The 20619-nt window shown below is 38.5% G+C and overlaps 1 protein-coding gene across 4 annotated transcripts; it reads left to right on the top strand.

Annotated features, from left to right (window-relative positions):
* The first annotated feature begins 13009 nt into the window (after nt 1-13009).
* LOC145161423 (inactive receptor-like serine/threonine-protein kinase At2g40270) lies at nt 13010-16832 on the top strand. Of its 4 annotated transcripts, none has more exons than XM_079080930.1 (9): nt 13010-13260; nt 13574-13836; nt 14024-14162; nt 14292-14363; nt 14442-14585; nt 14673-15184; nt 15269-15459; nt 15537-15669; nt 15751-16832. In XM_079080930.1, exons 2-9 carry the CDS (start codon nt 13731-13733, stop codon nt 16311-16313), a joined length of 1860 nt encoding a protein of 619 aa, XP_078937056.1. In that variant the 5' UTR covers nt 13010-13260; nt 13574-13730; the 3' UTR covers nt 16314-16832. The 4 variants fall into 4 exon arrangements, with proteins under 4 accessions (XP_078937056.1, XP_078937057.1, XP_078937058.1 ...); XM_079080931.1 differs by having other exon boundaries at nt 13571-13836; XM_079080932.1 differs by having other exon boundaries at nt 13010-13264.
* Nucleotides 16833-20619: the final 3787 nt, after the last annotated feature.

Below are 20619 nucleotides of genomic sequence, written 5' to 3'. Positions count from 1 at the left end.
TTTTCTAAAAAGTAAAGGAAATTGAGGAAAGCGGAAAGAAGCAGTGTGTACGATCAGCCAGCGCCCGAACGGTGATTTCCCAAAATACCCTTACACTATGTGTTATGAGATATGATATGATATGTTGTGCATGCTAGGGTAGGCTAGGTATTCATATTAGGACTAGAGTGGCCTGATTTGTGATGCCTTAGCCTAGGGGATTACTGCTGCTATGTGATGCTTTGAGAGTGAGTAGGTAGCAGTGAGGAGCTTATGAGAGGTCTACCGAAGGGTAGCCTATGCTTAGCGAGGTGTAGAGTACTTGTGATCTGGGATCCTAGGAGGAGGACTTGGGATGAATACTAATGCGGTGTGAAAGGTAGTATAGGGCCCGTATTACTGGAAACAACGGGTCAGTGAGCAGTCCAAGTAAGAATCCTTAGGGTACCAAGGAACAAGTAGGGCTGGGTGATCGAGTGCGAGTATACTCGATCGAGTCTCTGGTATCTTTGTGTTGTGTTTCAGAGACATCATGGTGGGTACACGTCACACACCAGAGAGCAGCGGAGTTAACGATGACGAGATTCGCATGATGATTCGTGATGAGGTGGCTGCGACCATACGTGAGGTCATACACGAGATGCTTGGGTCTATCGAGACCACGTTGATTGAGACGTTCGATGAGCGATACGCTGCTGTTTCGGAAGCTGCTGTTGCTACAGCCACCGAAGCTGTCGCAACTGCTAGGCCACGAGGGGGTGACTCGTTGCTGTACCGGGAGCTCAGCAGCACGAAGTCACCAGGGTTTGATGGGACAGGATCCGATAGCCGCAAGAGGCGATATCATGGTACGAGTACCATGATAAGTAGCGGATTGAGAAGTGATGTCATGGTTCGAGTACCATGATAAGTAGCAGATTAAGAAGTGATGTCATGGTTCGAGTACCATGATAAGTAGCAGATTGAGAAGTGATGTCATGGTTTGAGTACCATGATAAGTAGCAGATTGAGAAGTGACGTCATGGTTCGAGTACCATGAGTTGGAGCAGGTCGAGAGGTGATGTCATGGTTCGAGTGCCATGATGTGAGGTGGATTGAGAAGAGGGAACATGGTTCGAGTACCATGATTCGTAGAAGATTAAGAGGAGATAACATGGTTCAGGTACCATGATCCATAGCAGACCGAGAGGTGGCCACACGGTTTGAGTATCCTGACATGTGGCGGTTAGTGTTTCTGGTTTTTACTGGTTATTCCGTGGGGATTGTCTCGACTGAGATCAGAGGTGAATGAGTATGGGGACAGAAGGCCATGATGAACAAGTTTTAGTGGAGCATCCCTTAAAAAGGGAAATCGAGTGAGCTCCGAGGGATTGTGGGTGATATGCCAGTTGGAGTCGCAAGACTCAGGGATGCTGCGATATGGAAGAATACGTTCTGGGCTGGGCGACCGGCCGATAGTGGAGAGGTCACTTTCTGTGACCCGAGTGGTACTATTTCCGTTTCATGTGGGAGACATAAGAGGTGTAGAGATTTTGGTTTTTGAGTTTGGGGGTGAGCCCTGTGGGATTGCACGGATGGTGATCTTCAACCAGAGTATATGGCAGTAGGTCTGCCGCGAGGTAAAGATATAGTTTGAACATGTCGTCAGTGGGGACTGAGATGGTCAAGGATCAAGATACACCCTAATTGAGTATAGTAGGGCATGTGTTAGCTGCAGCGTCGGACGATCAAGAGGAGTATATCAGGGCGGTGGCCCTTATTGACTTTGGTGGGTAATAAGAGTGGAAATATGGTTTCTGCTCTTATGATAAGTGACGTGATGGAATGGTGTGAGATCCTGAATGACTAGAGGCAGTCATGGTGGGAAGTTCTGAGGATTTCATCAGAGTTTCAGGGCATTTGGAGTTGCTCGATCTCTGTCGGGAGATCATCGAGCGTTGCGTAGCACCTTCCAAGAGTAGGTGCGATGATTACTGGTGGAAACAGTGTGTGTGATAGATTGTTGGTGCGTCGATTGGGGATGGTTCGAACCCTAAGTGGGGGAGAACCGGGTATTGTATTGAGGGGATCAGAGATTCGATCGAGAATGGTTACAGATCTGGATATAGAGACCGGCGGTGCGAATTCATTGAGCCCAAGGTTGTTGGTGATTGAGACGAGGTGCAGAGCGAGATAATGCATGTGTTATGTTTGAAAAGGATGAGTGCCTTCACGGCAAGTGGCCGTTGATCGGAGACCTTTGGGTGAACGGGAATTCTTCAAGGCCGTAACGGTGAATTCGAGATGGTTGGCTTGTAGGGTGAGTTCGGCGGATGAGAAATTCTGGTTCAATGATGGGGCTGTTATTCAGCTTGGAAAGGGCAGAAGTTGATTAGACAACCAATTTCAGGTCGTGGAACAGGAAGATCAGTGGATGAGACGAGACGTCGTGGGGTCCTATGTGGTGTATCGAGGTATCCGAATTTAATGCATTGGATTTCGGATAGTTTTGAGTCTTGAGTGGAGACGACAAGTGGTGGGTCAAGCAACGATGATTCCAGTGGGAGCCCTTTTGGTTAATGACAGCAAGTGAGATTGTCCAAGAACATGGATCGTAGCAGGGAAGGGTGTTTTGTTATGACGATTGCCGCCAGATATAGGGATGCATAATTTGGGTAAGTGCATGCACCTATCTATGATTGATCCGCAGATTGTGAGTTAGTCAGAGGTTGTTGTGATGCTACGGGAAGCCGTAGTACTCTCTAGTCAGAGGTTGTTGTGATGCTACGGGAAGCCGTAGTACTCACTAGTCAGAGGTTGTTGTGATGCTACGGGAAGCCGTAGTACTCACTGGTCAGAGGTTGTTGTGATGCTACGGGAAGCCGTAGTACTCACTGGTCAGAGGTTGTTGTGATGCTACGGGAAGCCGTAGTACTCACTAGTCAGGGGTTGTTGTGATGCTACGGGAAGCCGTAGTACTCATTGGTCAGAGGTTGTTGTGATGTTATGGGAAGCTGTAGTACTCACTGGTCAGAGGTTGTTGTGATGCTACGGGAAGCCGTAGTACTCACTAGTCAGAGGTGGTTGTGATGCTACGGGAAGCCGTAGTACTCACTAGTCATAGGATTGTTGTGATGCTACGGGAAGCCGTAGTACTCACTAGTCAGAGGTGTGGTGATATTGCGGGAAGCCGTAGTACTCACCAGTCAGTGAGAGGTTATGGTGATACTGCGGGAAGCCGTAGTACTCACCAGTCAGTGAGAGGTTGATGTGATGCTACGGGAAGACGTAGCACACACTAGTCAGCGAGAAGTTGTTATGGTAAAGTACTCTTTGATCAGAGCAGGGCGCAAAAGAGTTTTAGGCATGGGGTGGCCCTAATTTATGAGTTTTGGGAACCTGGTGGTCGGACCAGGGGCGAGACCGGAGTCTCCTCAATGATAGGGAGTCATTATGTTCTGAGTAAGGTGTGGTCATCGCAATCCAAAAGAATGGGATAAGTGAGGTACGCATGGGTTGCGGGAAACGAGTTCTGAGTTAAGTGCTTCATTGGGACGAGTGGTTCCAACTATGGGTCGGACCAAACTCTCGAGTTTGAGTTTGGTTCTGGTGGTGCGTTGGATAGGCGAGATGAGATTCTGGATTCTGAGGTGGGTTCCATGTTGAGGAGTATTGTTTGTCATCTGATGTCTTAGACCTGTGTGGGTCAGTACTCGGGTACGGGAGGTACTGCAAGTTGCATGGAACGACGAGTAACAGGTGACAGAGGTCGGGGTTGAGTCGATCTCCAATTAGGAAGGTAGCATTCGCTTAGGGTTAAGTGAACTTCGTTACTTGTGTGTCACATTGGGTCGATATGTTATAGTAAGAAGGAAACCATGGAGATGGTTGGGATAATGCAACGGATGACCCTGGAGGTTCAACTGTTGGGTCGAGATCAGACCTGGTACTCAGTGTTAAAAAGGGATACAAGGGATGCAGCTGAGGCTTATGATTTTAGATGTCTGAGGACTTCTGAGCGAGCATGATTTTCTTGTGTCAGAAAACAGGATGTTGAAAGTTTATTGTTCGGATGGATTCTGATAGTAGTTCAGTGGATGAGACCTGGTGGGATGTGAACCCTTTCGTTCCTTGGGGCGTGATTCAGACTGTTTTGGTACGTTGGTATGAGTGATCGGTAGCCGATTGTCGGATTTTGTCTTGTGAGAATCAGAGGAGCAGTGAGTTATCAGGGTTTGATGTTCGAGGAGCGAATATCATGGTAATAGCGTGAGTGGGCGGTCTGGCGGCGGGCCAGGCCACTAGAGTTTCTCGGTTCTGGGAAGGTCAGAAAGGGGTATTTTAGCGACAGAGGGGCCGGTTTTGTTCCAAATTTGAAGTTCCTGGTCGGATCCAGGTATTCATGGAGGAAGATATCGTTTTGGTGTAAGAACCTCTCAGTGGTGCTTTTCGAGTGTTTGGTTTCTATTTATGTGGTTTGAGGAGCGATTTCGAGGGCGAAATCTATTTCAAGTGGGGGAGAATTGTAACATCCGGATTTCCAGGCATGACAATTTGAGTATTTCTTCTTGAGTTATGAGGAGTGACTCGACGAGTTGACGCCTCAACTCGTCGAGTAGAATCGTGACTCGGTGACAGGTTTAATGAAGGGACTCGACGAGTCGGGTATCTGACTCGCCGAGTCAGCGCTGTTAAGAAAAACCCTAATTGTCCGGGTTTGGGACCTATTTAAGGGACCTTATGGCCCTCATTTGCGGCCACCTTCACCCTTGAGAGCACCAGAGCACCTGAGAGCCCTGTGAGAGAGAGAGAGGAAGCCGTTTCCATCATTCTAAGTGTGATTTTGCAAGAAAGAAGGAAGGAGGGCAAGCAAGGAAGATTGAGGAGCTCAAATCTACCACCAATTGATCAGAAGAGGCTGCTAGAGGTATAAATCTGTGCTCAATCTCGTGTATTTGGTGATCTACTTGAATCTAGGGTTTTCTTATGCCTTCTTTAGCTTGGATTCGAAGTATATGAGGTCCCAAGGTGGAGTTCTTCTTAGATCTGGACCTTAAGAGGTCCAGAGAGTCCTATCTATCCTGCTTTATGCTATTCCATTAGAGATATGAACCTAGGTTGCCATTTTAGAGGCTATTTCACCAAAAGAAGCATTATGGACGTTGCATGAGTGTAAAGGTCGGACCTTTACATGATTATTGAGTATGGTAGGGTCAGATCTATAGGTTAGAGAAACAGATCTGACCTCAGAAGGTCATTTGAGTGTTGCCATGGAAGGAACTCGCCGAGTCCATAAGGGAACTCGACGAGTCGAGTCGGGGTTACTCGACGAGTCGAGTGAGACCTTAGAAGGATTCAGAAGACACACTTGGACTCGCCGAGTCACCCATGTGCACTCGACGAGTATGGTCAAATTTTGACCGTTGACTAGAGTTGACTTCCGTTGACCTTGGGGTTTTGGCCAAGCTGATTCAAGAGAGGTCAGGGAGGGGTAGAATGGTCTTCTACCCATTATTAGAGATGAGAACAGGGGAGGATTTTGATTAGAGATGTTATCCTGTTGATAGGAGGAGGCTAGGTCGGGATATTCGAGCACGAGAGTTTATCCGACTTCATGCGAGGTGAGTCTTCTCACTATGCTTTACCTAGAGTGGTAATTATGTGTGACCAGAAGGTCTTATATGATATGCAAAATATGTGATATATGTGATATGCATGTGCTATGTTATGAGTAGTATGGTATGGACCGGAAGGTCATTATGATATGGACTGGAAGGTCAACAGTGTATGGACCGGAAGGTCAAGATGATGAGGACCGGAAGGTCAAGATGATGAGGACCGGAAGGTCATTACGGGTAGAACCGGAAGGTCATTACGGATAGAACCGGAAGGTCTACCAGGGTTGGGACGGAAGTCCCCTGAGACACGTGGACCGGAAGGTCCCATAGAGCTATGGCCTTGAGTGGCGTATGTGTTGTATGTGGTATTTGGGAAACTCACTAAGCATTTATGCTTACCGTGTTATGTGATATGTGTTTCAGGTACTAGCGAGGATCGCGGGAAGGCGCCGGCATAATCTGTACACACTGATGGAGTTTTTATGTATTTGGGATCTTGGGATTGTTTCATTTGGATGACATCGGTTACATTGGATTTTATTATTTCTTATGAATGAAATTATGTTTTTAAAAATGAAAAATTGTTTTGGAAATTCTCGTCGTTACAATAGACCTGAAAATCGAGGCTGTATCTCTTTCATCCACTCAAATGTTGCATAATCTGAATTTCTCTCCTCATATCGTCCTTATTGCTTTTTGTTACAACTTTCTTCTTTGATATCACCTTATATGCATACTTTTTCACCTGTGGATTTCTGTATACAAAGATATGTAACACCAAGTTGACCTTTACACAATTATCTTTCAAGATCTAAACTTTATGCACTTAAAGTGACCCAAAGCTCATAACACCCAAAACTAGCTAGATCTAACAATTTCATCATCAAAATTCAAACTTTATACCTTTAGAAGAAAGATCAAGGTGGACAAAGTCTGGATCTACGAGCTCTAATGCAACCAACACTTCTTCAATGAGTTCATTCTTCTCCAAAGTGCACCAAGAACACTCCAAAGCACTCAAAAACACCTTCTTTTTGCTCACAAGGCTCAATCTAGGGTTAGAGTTACAAGAAAGGGTGTTAGAGAGGTGGAGGCTGAGAATGGAGTAGGTTTGGGGAAGTTAAGGAGCTTAAATAGGGCTCAAACCACGAAAATAGGGTTTAGGCACTGATCGCGTACGCCCAACATACTCAATTTACGCCCAACATACTAAGGCATACTCAGTATGCCCAGTGTACTCAATTTACGCCCAACGTACGGTTGACCCAAAAATCGTCCTAACTTCAAACGGTCATAACTTCTTTGTTCCAACTCCGTTTTCGACGTTATTTATATCCACGGAAAGGTATTGAAGAGCTCTACAATATTATCTAAATATCTTGGGCTAAAAACTTCTCGAACAAAAATCCATATTTCATGCAAGAACACAACCTATGACTTTTCCCTTTCTACCATTCGGCCCAAAACACAATTCAAGGGTTGAATCTCTTGACCAACATTACCTCCTTCCACAAGGACTAAACTTTGCCTCCTTAAGGCCCAAAGCCTTACACAATCGAATTTCGGCCCATGACCCAAAAATGGCAGGAAACAGGATGTTACAATCTTAGGCCCAATTGATTAAACTGATGGTTATGGATTTGGAATCCAATTATTAATTGGATGTTATTGGTATTGATAGCGTGGGGATTGTCAAACCAGCAACCATAGATTTATCTGTGTGATTCAACAGTCTGAGGTGAGTTTCCTCACTGTGTTTAGCGCGTCGAAAGCACCAATGCCGGCCCATGGTTTATTATGTTAGGATGATAGATGTACGTGTGACTCTTGCATGTGTTATGTGTTGGTATGTATACCGAGCAAGGGCTCGATGCCGGGCGGGCCCGATGACTGTATTGTATGCTATTGTCTTTGTGATTATCGCATGTGTTCGTACGATTATATGTTTATATGTGTACCGGGCAGGACATGATGATTGACAGATTTGTAAACCGAGCGGGGCTCGAGGTCGGGTGGGACTCGATGTCGGGCGAGGCTCGATGAAGGGCGGGGCCGAGTATGTGTTTATTATGTATGGTATGTTGGTATTTTGTGGAACTCACTAAGCTTTGAGCTTACAGTTTTCAGTTTATGTTTCAGGTACTTCTGGTTCGAAAGGGAAGATCCCAGGATGATTGCAAATCACACACCACCTTATTCCGCATTTTGTGATTTACTCTGATATGTTATGATGTAGTGATACACTTTGATCCATCTTGGTTTTATGACAATGTTTTGGATTATCATTTATTTAATTTAAAAATGAAATTTTTGGGTCGTTACACCTTAATTGTTAATTGGGGTTGTTTTAGATATGTTTAGTGTGAGGAGCCTTTGGTAGCAGCAGCTCAAGTGTGAGTATTATCCGGCTACCGATTAAGGTGAGTCTCCTCACAATATTTGCGGGTCGAAGGCACTAATGTCGGCCAATTGGTTTATGTTTATAAGATGCTAGCTATCTGTGCGACTCTTGCATGTGTTTGTATGTATACCGGGCGGGGCCCACCACATGTTACTGACAAATCTGTACCAGGCAGGTCCCGATTCCAAGCAGGTCCCGATGTCGGGCAAGGCCCGATGGACGTCGGGCGGGGCCCGATATATGTATGTTATGTGGTATTTTGGGTAACTCACTAAGCTTTGTGCTTACGATTTATGTTTTAAATGTTTTCATGTACTTCTGGTTTCAAAAGGAAGGGCTCGGCTTGATCGCATTGCATCCCATGGAGATATATTCCGCACTGAATGTTTACGAATTACCCTGATGTTTTGAATACTTTTATTCTGATTGTTTTTGAGATAATGAATGAATGATTTTGACTTATTTAAAAATAAAAATTTTACTCGTTATATTTGGGACGTTACAAAAATCTTGACCAAGTCGTTACCCATGATCTTGAATACGTCTACTTTAAATCTTTCAGAAGATGTTAGTCAAAAAATTTCATCCACAACAAATGTATTTTATGTTAAACATATGTGAATATTTGATTTTAGTTTTTGTTTTTTCTGGTTGATATGGAAAACATATATTGCTTTTTACTTTTGATCATAAAATTGTATTTATTTAAGAAACCACATTGCTACTATCAAATAAACAATTAATAAAAAAACAACATAAATACTTGTCATTAATATAAATGTTAATTAAAAGTGACCATACATACAAAACCATCTATCTTACTTTTTATGAACTGAAATTTAGAATAGGCGTATGAAAATTTTACTTTGTCTTTATCAATCCATCATTTCATTCCGACCATTTTCCTACAAATATTTCAAAACTCATACTCTATAATTTGAATGTCACATTGGGCTTTTATTTAACGCCCAAAGACTTGGATTTCTTCTTTTGTGTCCACTATCCCCTATTGTTTGTCTTCAATGACTCATACCTTATTGTAACACCTCTTTTTATGAATGTTTAAAAGTAAATCAGGGGCTGTAGTTATTTTAAATAGAGTTGGTTATATGATAATAACCCTTGGATATGATGATAAAATATTATACTGAAAATTGGTACAGTTCAAGAGAATTTATTGAAATCACATTGATTTAATTGTTAACCGATGTTTGATATTTATAAAATTAAGATTAAATGGAGTCAAAATGATTAAATGTTAATCTTAGAAGATAGCCATGACAATTTAGAGTGTGTGGGCGAAAGAATCAACTAAAAAGGAGTTCATATGAAGAATTATGGTCAGACGAAGTTGGGATAAATTTATGTTACTGAGAAAGGAAAATGGAGAAATAGAACACATGGTGTAAAAGTGAAATTATCTGACGCCAAGTAGTAAGAACGCAACACGTTCTAGGGAAAACACAATGTTCTTTCGACATTTGTTAGCAAAGGACGAGTTTTAAGGGCTTAATTCAACTTTTTTACTTATTATTTTCAATTATATGACTTGGAGGAGCCGGGGGGGTTGATCTTGAAGGCTTGGAAGCTTGAATCAAAGCCAAATTCAAGGAGAACACTAAGAGATGAAGCTCTTAGCTCCATCAAGGGCAACTTTATATTCCTTATCAAGTTTGATTGGTGTTTATAAGAATGATAAAATCTTAACTTGTATGTAAAAAATGCTTGATTATATGTTGAAATAAGTGTAGTAATCATATTCTTTAAATGTGATATGATGGAATTCATGGTTCATTCTTTGAATTGGGGAAGATGATGATGAACCCTAATTTTGTGAATTTGGATATAAGTGAAATTTAGCTTATGTCTAGATAGATTAAGACATAAGTTGTATGTAGTGTATAACTAGTTTTGGCAAAGAAATTAAGTTAAAGGATTTAGTCATATACGCATATGTAAATAACTTATAATTTGAGCTATTATGCTCAAGTGGGTGAAATAAGTAATAAGGTGACATTAAGCTCACATCTTAATGAATTAAGACATGCAGGTAATTAAATTATGGAGTTTGTGTAGTTTCTATATGATTGTATGTATGAGCTTGATGAATGAATTAAGACATGTATGTAATTAATTTATGGAGTATGTGTAGTTTCTATATGATTGTATGTATGAGCTTGATGAAAGCATTGAATCAAGTTATTATATAAACATGTTACACTTTGAGTTGTAGTACTCAATATTGGTGTTTTATTTTGATATTATATGAAATGAGAGTCGTTATGAGGCTTTAAGAGCTGGAAATCTATACAATAGGAACATTCAATATGAGTAATCATAACCCCCACTCTAGAAAATTAATATCTAGATATGATGATGATGATTGTGTTATGTGAGAAGTATAATATATGAATTGTCGTTAATTGATATTGTATGAAATATTTTGATTTCATAGTTGAGATTTATAAGAAATTTTTATTATACGAGTTAATAAGGTGATTATACTTGAGAGTGAAGATTAAATAGAGTTGAACATTTATAAATGAATATAGCGATAAAACTATTTATAGTATAAATGCAATAAGTAAGCATAGTTGAGTAGTTATAGCTCATAACAAAAAAAAGGAAGTGATTAAACATAGCTCAACAATTTTAGTCGTATAACTGGTATGATTGAATAGTTGTGATGTAATGGTTGAGTATAGCTGAAAAGTTATAATATAATATAATTAAATTAGCTAATAATATCTAAAAAAAAACTTTGTAGTCGATACAGTTGAATATTGTTATTGAAATTAAGGGGTCGAATATAATATTGTTAGATTATTGTAAACTTTTGTGGTATGTTGTTATCGTTGTGTGGCGTAAAGAGCTAGTATGACTAATAAATTATAGAGAAAATTACAAATATAATCAAAACCGATAATTGCTTTGTAGAAAATAGCCAAAAAAAACCCAATTACAAAAATAGCCTGCAAAATCGCAGATGGACTAAGTCCATCTGCGATTTGACAAAGCCATCTGCGAACGTACAAGTCGCTAAAGCACATCCATGCTTTAGCGACTTGTACGTTCGCAGATGGACTAGTCTATCTGCTATTTCGCATTCCATCTGCGATATCACCTTTTTCGCAGGTATAAAAACGTAAATTTTTTTGTTTGTTTCATTTTTCACACTTTTCGTTGAAGAACTCTCTCTGGAAGCATTATGGACGATTTGACAAAACAAATATTAATTCATTTTATTAAAAAGATTTTAAACACATTTTTCAAAGAAATTACAACAAAAGTGATAATTTTTTGCAAGAATTTATATATAATATGGTTGTTTCATAATCAAATCCTATCAATTTCGTAGTCAAAAATTAAAAAAAAAAAAAAAAACGAAATCGCAGATGAACTTAGTTCATCTGCGATTTTAGTCACTTGTACCCCCTATTTATACCATAAAAAAAATCATCTGCGAACGTACAAGTCGCTAAATCACGGATGTGCTTTAGTGACCTGTACGTTCGCAGATGGCTTGGTGAAATCGCAGATGGGCTTAATCCATCTGCGATTTTGATGGCTATTTTTGTAATTTGGATTTTTTTGGTTATTTTTACAAAGTAATTAACTATTTTTGTTATATTTGTAATTTTCTCTAAATTATAGTTGTTTACTGGTAATAAACAATTTGTGGTGACATGTAACGAGTATGATAGACCATATAACGATAATTTATGGTGATATTTAACGAGTATGATATACCACATAACGAAAACCTTTGTGGTAATATTTAACGAGTTTGTTCAGGCACATAGCGAGTACTTTGTGACAATATATATCATTGTTAGTTGAAATGATGGTTTGAGTAGCCGTAAATCCATTGTCAAGTAAAATGGCAGCTTGAATAGCAGTAAATTCGTTGTTGAGTAAAATAGTGGCTTGGTAGCCGTAATACCATGTCTAATCATTGTGTAGTTATAACGCTATAATTAAGAAATAGAAAGTCCATATAACTATTGAGTAGGTACAAACTTATTATTTGGTGAACTATGTTGTTAACTTATTACAAGTTTATATGGAGTTATTTGAAAGAAGTTATGAAATCTAATTGTGTTTTAATAATATGATTAATTATAACTGATGTTATTTGTATATGTTGAGCATGTTACTCACCAAGCTCTTGTAGCTTACTTTTTGTTATTGTATATGTTGAGCATGTTACTCACCAAGCTCTTGTAGCTTATTTTTTGTTATTATCGTATGTGTTTCAGGTTCAAATAGACTTATTAAAGAAGTGAAGATTTATAGCTAAGAAAAGTAATGTACGAATTAGATCATTGTTTATTTCATCATTCGATCTTTTATGTTAACTTCTTGTATTCAAGTAGTTAACATAAATGTACACTGAGTTATTTTATAAATTAAAAAAGTAAAAATTATGGGGTATTTTGTGTTAAAAAGTCGGGTGTTTAAGATGGTATCAAAATCGTGGTTTAAATGAATTAGACTTTTTGTAGTAGATTCTTAAACTTAAATCGGAGAGTGGAGTAGAAATATTAGTTGACTAGACCTTACCGACATACCGACATAGGTTAGCCAACTATTAGACGTAATCGGTGAATGTTGTGATATTATAATTTGATTTCTCAAAAATTGAATTACGAAGAGCGGAAGTTAGCGGTTTGAGTTAATTTTATGGAAATAGTACCCTTGCCGGTAATTGCATAGTTGCTAAAAAACTTGAATTGGTAGTCGTTAAGAATTGTTATTTTAGCTAAACACTTCTTTCAAATAATTATTTTAGTCAATATCCTTATATAAACTGTGAAATTTAGCAAAAAAAGATGCATAATTTATCCATAAAAGAACATCAAGTCGTCTAAAAACCATAAAATAGCCGATTGAAACTTCCAAGCACACATCATTAAGCCTTAATATATTAAAAAAAAAATCAAAATTGTAGTGCTTTGAAGAGAAATGTTCTTGCCCACACTAATAATAAATTCCAATAAATTGAGCTGCCCTGTCTCACCTTCCTAGCACTTTCCCTAATCTCCACCCGCCAAAACACCCCTCATTTACTATTATGAATATCGAAGATGATTACGATGTCTACATTAAATCCAAAGTTTCATTTTCCATGACCCCATCAATGACTTCGTCGTTAACTTCTATTCTACTCTTGGTCAATCACCACACATCCAGATTGATTTTAAATCCAGGCTCTGTGTAAGTCTAGAGAGAGAAACAGCATATTCATCGAAGGATATTTCTGTAAATACATTAATCGAACCAGTAAGTATGTGTTTCAAGCTTTCTGGTTTCTAAATTAGCTTGTTTTTGAAGTCAAAAAAGTATTTCTGAAGTATATTAGGGGTAATTGTGTGCGCTTGCAGTTGTAGTTGTGGTACTAGAACGCGTTTTCAGACTTTTATTTATTTTTATGGGCTGATTCGGTCCATATTAGTTCACGAACAACTGTAATTTGATTTGATTTGATTTTTATAAGTTTATCTTCTACCTCCTCTGTATTTATTTCAAATCGATTGCACAATTCCGAGGTTTGGTTTTTTGAATTATTTGAGTGATTTTCCATTTGCTCCAGCAGCGCTGTATTATTCCGAGTCAACTCAGTTGGTGGATCGGAGGTTTCGTGAATCGCTTCTCGTCTATGGTTGTTGTATTGTTGTTGAGTTCTTGATTAATCCACGTTGATTTCGCGGCCGTGAAGAATCGAAGGGTTTCACCTTCGTGTTTGTAAATACATGATGGAGCATTTTAGATTAGAGAGGCATCAATTGCTGACTTTGACGTTAATCATCTGTTTACATTTTCAGAATTTGAATTCCTGCTTCTCTCTCAATGATGAAGGTATTACAATCTAGCTCCGATCATTGTGGTTCATAATTTGGCTTAAATTGAAACAATCTACTAACATTCCCACTTTTCTAGCCTCTTCAGAAGGATACTAGTTCGTCCAAATTATACTTTGATTTTCCTTTCCTGTTGATATTTTTAACACAAGCTGATCATATCTATGTATACTTTCTGATTGCAGGTTTTTCTTTACTTAGATTTAGAGATAGAGTGATAAATGATCCATCCGGGGCTTTGACAAATTGGAATGATGATCTTGGAGTGACGAATCCATGTTCCTGGTTTGGTGTAGGCTGCTCCAAGGGACATGTTATCTCTTTGTAAGTCCGTCTATATTTTAACTTGTTCCAAATTTCCAATAGCTGCATCGTTGCAGAAATCTCTTTATGGTTATGATATAGCCTCTGAAGGATTCAGATTATTTTTTGAACTTTATATTATATTAACAGGAACCTCATAAATCTTCGTCTTCGAGGAACACTTGCTCCTGATCTTGGAAATCTATCTCGCCTAAAGTCCATGTATGAACAAAATTAATCATCCCTTCCACTTAACTAATGTTTTCATGAATCAAGTTTCTGAAATCTTCATTTATGCAGAATTCTCCGGAATAACTCGTTCTATGGTACCATTCCTGAAAAGATAAAAAAAATGAAAGAATTATTGGTGATGGATCTTCGGTACAATAATTTTTCTGTAACACTTCCATCTGATCTTGGGAATAGTAAATCACCAACGATTATGTAAGTCGAATCAACGTTTACCTTATTATTCATGATTCCAACTCATTTCCATCATCCACAATCAACTCTTTTCTCAAACAACTGTAGATTACTAGACAACAACAAGCTTCTCGATGACAATTTTCCTGATCTTCAACAAGAAGTTAAATCCCACCGGAAACTGCTACAAGACGAAAATATACCTGTTCCGGCACAGCCACTTCCACCTTTTCGATTTCCATTTCTGCCATCGCCACCACCATCACCATCACCATCACCATCACCATCACCATCACCATCACCATCACCATCTCCATCTCCATTCCCATCCCCTTCGCCATCACCAGTGACGCCACCATCGCCGTCTCCTTCTCCTGAACCCTCAACTGTACCAAATCAAACCCTCCCTCGCGCCCCTTCCACAAGCTCCGGGACTCCAACTTCCCTAAGAAAAAATTCACACTCGAAGAGTCGTTCTATTATAATAATATCTGCTGCTATTGGAGGCTCTGCTTTTATCGGCATCGTGGCTCTAATGTTATGGCGAGGTAATAAAGTAGCCACTGTGAGGCCCTGGGCCACAGGACTAAGTGGGCAATTGCAGAAAGCATTCGTCACTGGTAAAATCCCAAAATTTCTCATCTCATGTCAACCTTAATCACGTGTATTTTACTAAAGTTGCCTAAAAAACTTAACAAAATCAGGTGTACCAAAGCTAAAAAGATCCGAGCTTGAAGCAGCCTGTGAAGATTTCAGCAATGTAATCGGTTCAACTTCATCTGGGACTATATACAAAGGAACATTATCCAGTGGGGTTGAAATCGCTGTTGCTTCTGTTGCTCCACCTTCCGTTAAAGACTGGTCAAAACACCTCGAAAGCCTGTTCAGAAAGAGGGTAATTTCCGTACAAATTTTAATTTCCTTTTTTGAATTCTTGTTTTCTAATCTTTTTTGTATAAATAATTATCTCAGATTGACATGCTATCGAAGGTGAACCACAAGAATTTTGTCAACCTCCTTGGTTATTGTGAAGAAGACACACCTTTCACCAGAATGGTAGCGTTCGAATACGCACCTAATGGAACACTCTTTGAACATTTACACAGTGAGTGGAGGAAAAAATTAGTTTGCTATTTCTTGTATTTATCCCATGAACTTACACACAGGTTTTGACATTTTTTTTCAGTACAAGAAGCCGAACATTTAGACTGGGGAATGAGGATGAGAATCGCAATGGGAATGGCGTATTGCCTCGATTACATGCACCAATTAACGCCACCTGTCGCCCACAAAAACCTAAACTCATCATCTGTAAACTTAACCGAAGACTACGCAGCTAAAATATCCGATTTCGGTCTATGCAATGATTCATCCATGGCAAACACGGAACCAACTCCGGAAAGCAATGTTTACAGTTTTGGAATTATATTGTTCGAGATGATTACGGGTAGAATTCCTTATGCCGGAGGTGATAAGATCGATGACTGGGCGTTAGACTTTTTAAGAGGGGAAAATCCGATGACGGAATTGGCGGATCCGACTTTGGATTCCTTTGACGCGGATCAACTTGAAGCATTTGGTAAAGTGATAAGATCTTGTGTTGATTCCGACCTTAAAAGGAGGCCGGAAATGAGAGAAGTTACTTCTAGACTAAAAGAGATAACGAGAATAGCACAAGACGGAGCCACACCCAAAATTTCCCCTCTTTGGTGGGCCGAACTTGAGATATTGTCGACTGAAGCCACGTAAAGACTGTAAGGCTGAATTTGTTACACAGGACATGATAGAATTGGACAGGGGTCTTGTCCCACCTTTTTTTGGGTGAGACATCATTGAGTCATAGACATCGTGTCTCGTCCTACCTTTTTTGGTGAGATAAGAAATTACAGTTTTGTTTCATTGACATCAGTGTCTTTCTCGGTCTTTGGTCCGAGTTAAATGCATGATCAATGAAGTTCACTCTGTTCGGTTCAGTCATGTCTTGTGTAATAAATGAGGCCTAAGCATGTACTTGTTTTTCGTTTTGTAAACCGAATGAACTAAGAACATATACATATATAAATCTCTATATATGGTAGATGTACATAGATAGAAGAAAGAGGCTGTTGTTGGGAGAGTTTGATGTGTGTGAGTTTAGGAGAAACAAAAAAAGGAGCATCTCCTTCAGTAATTTCATTCTTTAAGACTCAGGTATATTCTACCTTCTTTCAGTTTCCTTGTACCACTGTTAACATTCACCAATGCTTGTTTTTAATTCTGTTTGAGACATTTCATAGATTTCCAGTTGCTAATTAAAATTCTAACATTCACAATTTTCTGTAAGTAATAGATACATTATTGTGAAGCTAGTTTTTTATTATAGAACGTGGTAGTTGCGTAAGACGTTTACCAAACATGATAATTTAAAGATATTGATAAGTTCAAAAATTATGAAGTTGAAAATTATTATAATTATTATATTGTGGTTAGTGGTAGTCGTTTTCTTATTTTTAAAGGTGTGGAAACCGGCGGCCGGCCCGTGGGTTGTATGGTCCTATTTTGGCTACCACGTAAAATCCAGCCGAAAGCACAATATTTTTGAAGACTTTTGCGACGAACAAGTCGCATGTCTATTTGCAATTTTGTATATATATGACGTGTCACAATTCAAAAGGGGAAAAAATATGTCTTCTTTTGTTTTTCAATGGGTTGTGGTTGTCGTTATTTATTTGATATTTTTATCATTAAAAAGCATTACGATATAATTTTCATTTATTGATTTTGGTCTCACAATAAACAATGGAGATGCTTAAGTTATCAATCAAAACGAGTTTGGATAATTATCTATATATTTTAGAATATCTTGCAGACGTGTTGGGTCGGACTGAGTTTATCCATAAATATATTCTTTTATCTTTTTTTCTAACTTTTTAATAATTGATCTGTTATTGATTAAAACAAAGAGTATTATTGCATCAATGATGAGAAAATTACGAATTTAACAAAAAAATGTTAATTACTTGGTGGGAAATAGCAAAAAAAAAAAAAAAAAAAAACCAAAATTGCATTTTTAGCCATCAAAATCGCAGATGGATTAAGCTCATTTGCAATTTTGGCAAGCCATCTGCGAACGTACAAGTGGCTAAAGAACGTCTGTGCTTTAGCCACTTATACATTCACAGATGATTTTTTTTCTATGTATAAATACCCTCCTTTCCCCCTTAAAATTGCTGATGGACTAAGTCCATTTGCGATTTTCTCTCATTTTCAACTGCGAATGTGTGATTTTTTTGTATTTTTTTTTATTTTAACTACGAAGTTGATAGAGTTGGACTACGAAACAACCTTATTATATATAAATTTTGCAAAAAGTTATCAGTTTAGTTGTTATTTCTTTGGAAATCGTCCATAATCGCAGATGGGGTAAGAAAATCGTTTCTCATATAGAGTTTTCCAACAAAAAAGAGTGAAAATTAATCAAAAAAAATTACGTTTTTATAGTAGGCTAGATTTTTTTCGCAAATGGACTAGTCCATCTGCGAACATAGGTAGTCCATCTACGAAATTGATGACTAAAAATGCAATTTTGGTTTTGGTTTTGGTTTTGGTTTTTTTTTTTTTTTTTTTTTTTTTTTGCTATTTTTCACAAAATAAATAACATTTTTGGCTAAATTTGCAATTTTCTCTTTCTTATACTAGTGGCGTGAAGCCAATGTGAGACCGCTCTAATTAGTAGATGTTTTGTCTTCTAGATTAAAGATCTCAAGTTCTAATACAACTGTTGGTGGGTTATTCTAACTTGGTGATACTAACTTTTAACCATTAATCAACCGTTACAAATATGATTGAAGGGTTAAAAGGTATGATAATACTGTACCTTTCATTTTTCTTCTGTCCTTCCTAAAACCTAATAAAATGGTAATATTTTTACCTTTTATTGTTTTTCTTTATTTTTTTATTTATTTTAAAGTTAAATAAAAATACTTATTTTTAACTTTTTATTATTTTAACTTAAATTAAAATATTGTAATTTAATAAGTTGAAAAAATTTATAAAAAAATAGACAAAACTTCAAAAATGGTCCCTGTGGTTTTTGAAAATATCAAGTTTAATCCCTAAGTTCAAAAAACCTCACGGATCGTCCCTGTGGTTTCAAAACTTTTAACAAATTGTCCTTTTCGTTAACTCCGTTAGCTCTTGGCCGTTAAGTGAAGGACATTTCTGTCTTTACACTACCACATGGACCATTTATGAAGTTTTGCATTATTTTAATAAAAACAATAATTATTTAATATTAAAGGCTCTCTCTCTCTCTCTCTCTCTCTCTCTCTCTCGCTCCGCTGATGAAGCTGCCAAGAACACCCCCTAAAAGCATTATGCAGATCTATTTCACCATTCCTCTTTTCTTCAGATTCAGTTAATAAATCTCCAACGGAGGTGCAATTTTCCGACAGTCAAGAAGGCAACAGCCTCCTTCGCATCTCCCCTGTACCTGACTTGTTACTGCTTCCTTGATCCTCTCAGACCAACCTTCCTCTTTCCCTTCGTGATCCATTGTCAGAGCAGAAGCAAGTAGTCGAGAAGCTGCTTGAGCAGCCCCGCGCTGCACCCACCGAGACCACCAGTAGCCCCGCTGCTTCCGTTCCCATTTCCTTCTTCGGTCCAGTACCAAAAGTGCTTCCTTCCATCGGGTTAAGCAACCTTTAACCTCCCACAATCTCTCTTTCATTACCCGATCAGAAGAATACGGAGGCATGTTCCCTTGGTTCTCAACCGGCAATGACGCAAATTAAACCCGCAGAAGGATGCCGAAGATCGATCTCCCCACCTCTCCTTGCGATTTGGTCAACCACCACTGGAGCCCTTCGATTAATGCTTCCATTCGTTTCCCCTTCCCAATCCGTTGAAGGAACGAAGATAGATACCTATTCCCCTTTTGTCTATAAGAGGCACAAATTGTTGTGATTTCTCACTTCTCTGAAATTGTTTTTCCAGCTCCAATTCCAAGATAAAGACAAGATGTTCTCGATTATTAATATGTTGAAATCAAACAATTTTTCCAGGTTCTATGATATACATAGACATAAGGGAAGGGAGGCTGTTGGTGAAGAATATGAAGAATAAGGTGGGGTAGTCTAAAATGGGTGTTTTTCCGTGAGAGAGAGAGAGAGAGAGAGAGAAGTGGGTGGGCCCGCTTTATATTAAATAATTATATATATTTTTCTTTTTTTTTTAAATGAGGCAAAACTTCATAAATGGTCCCTGTAATAGTGAAATGACCGAAATGCCCTTCACTTAACGGCCAAAAGCTAACGGAGTTAACGAAAAGGATCATTTGTTAAAAGTTTTGAAACCACAGGGACGATCCGTGAGGTTTTTTGAACTTAGGGATTAAACTTGATATTTTCGAAAACCACATGGACCATTTTTGAAGTTTTGTCAAAAAAATATAATTAAACATAAAATTAAGAACGTGCAATGGAAGGCGTGTACTTCATGCTTCAAGAAAAATATATTGTATCTCCTTTTCTAAAATAATATCAAAACGACATGGTAGAGAAATGGAAATTCCAAATCCGCCCTTGTCTTAAAGTAAATTTCCATAGAGATTATTTGGAATTTGAACCTCGTCTGTGGAACTTCAAAGTCAATCACAGGTCTGGGGATGTTTGGTTTGAACCTTTTCTTTCACTTACTTGGGGTTCCTGTAGGTGCTAATATGACCCTAAAGAAGCACTGGCACGCGATAGTTGAAAACTTTTTAGCTAGACTATCGGATTGGAAAGCAAAGGCATTGTCATTCGGTGGTAGACTTACTCAAGTAAATCCGTTCTTAATAGTTGCCAACCTAATACTTCTCACTGTTCAAAGCCCTGAACGATACCATTGAAGAATTACAAAAATTGAGGCAAAGATTTATACGGAGAGACTGTAACATCCCAAAAATTCATGACCAAATATTCGTTTTAAACCATTAAATAAAACCATAGTTATCAAAACATTCCATCACGACACGAGTCGAAGTATTTCAAAACATTATTATCAAAGTTTCCAAAACAAAACATCAGAGTAAACA

Source organism: Lactuca virosa, chromosome 2, assembly GCF_052849685.1.
Source record: "Lactuca virosa cultivar CGN04683 chromosome 2, Lactuca_virosa_CGN04683_v6, whole genome shotgun sequence".
In the NCBI taxonomy this organism is placed as follows: domain Eukaryota; kingdom Viridiplantae; phylum Streptophyta; class Magnoliopsida; order Asterales; family Asteraceae; genus Lactuca; species Lactuca virosa.
The sequence above is the reverse complement of the archived record's forward strand: the minus strand, read 5'-3'. Positions and strand labels throughout refer to the sequence as shown.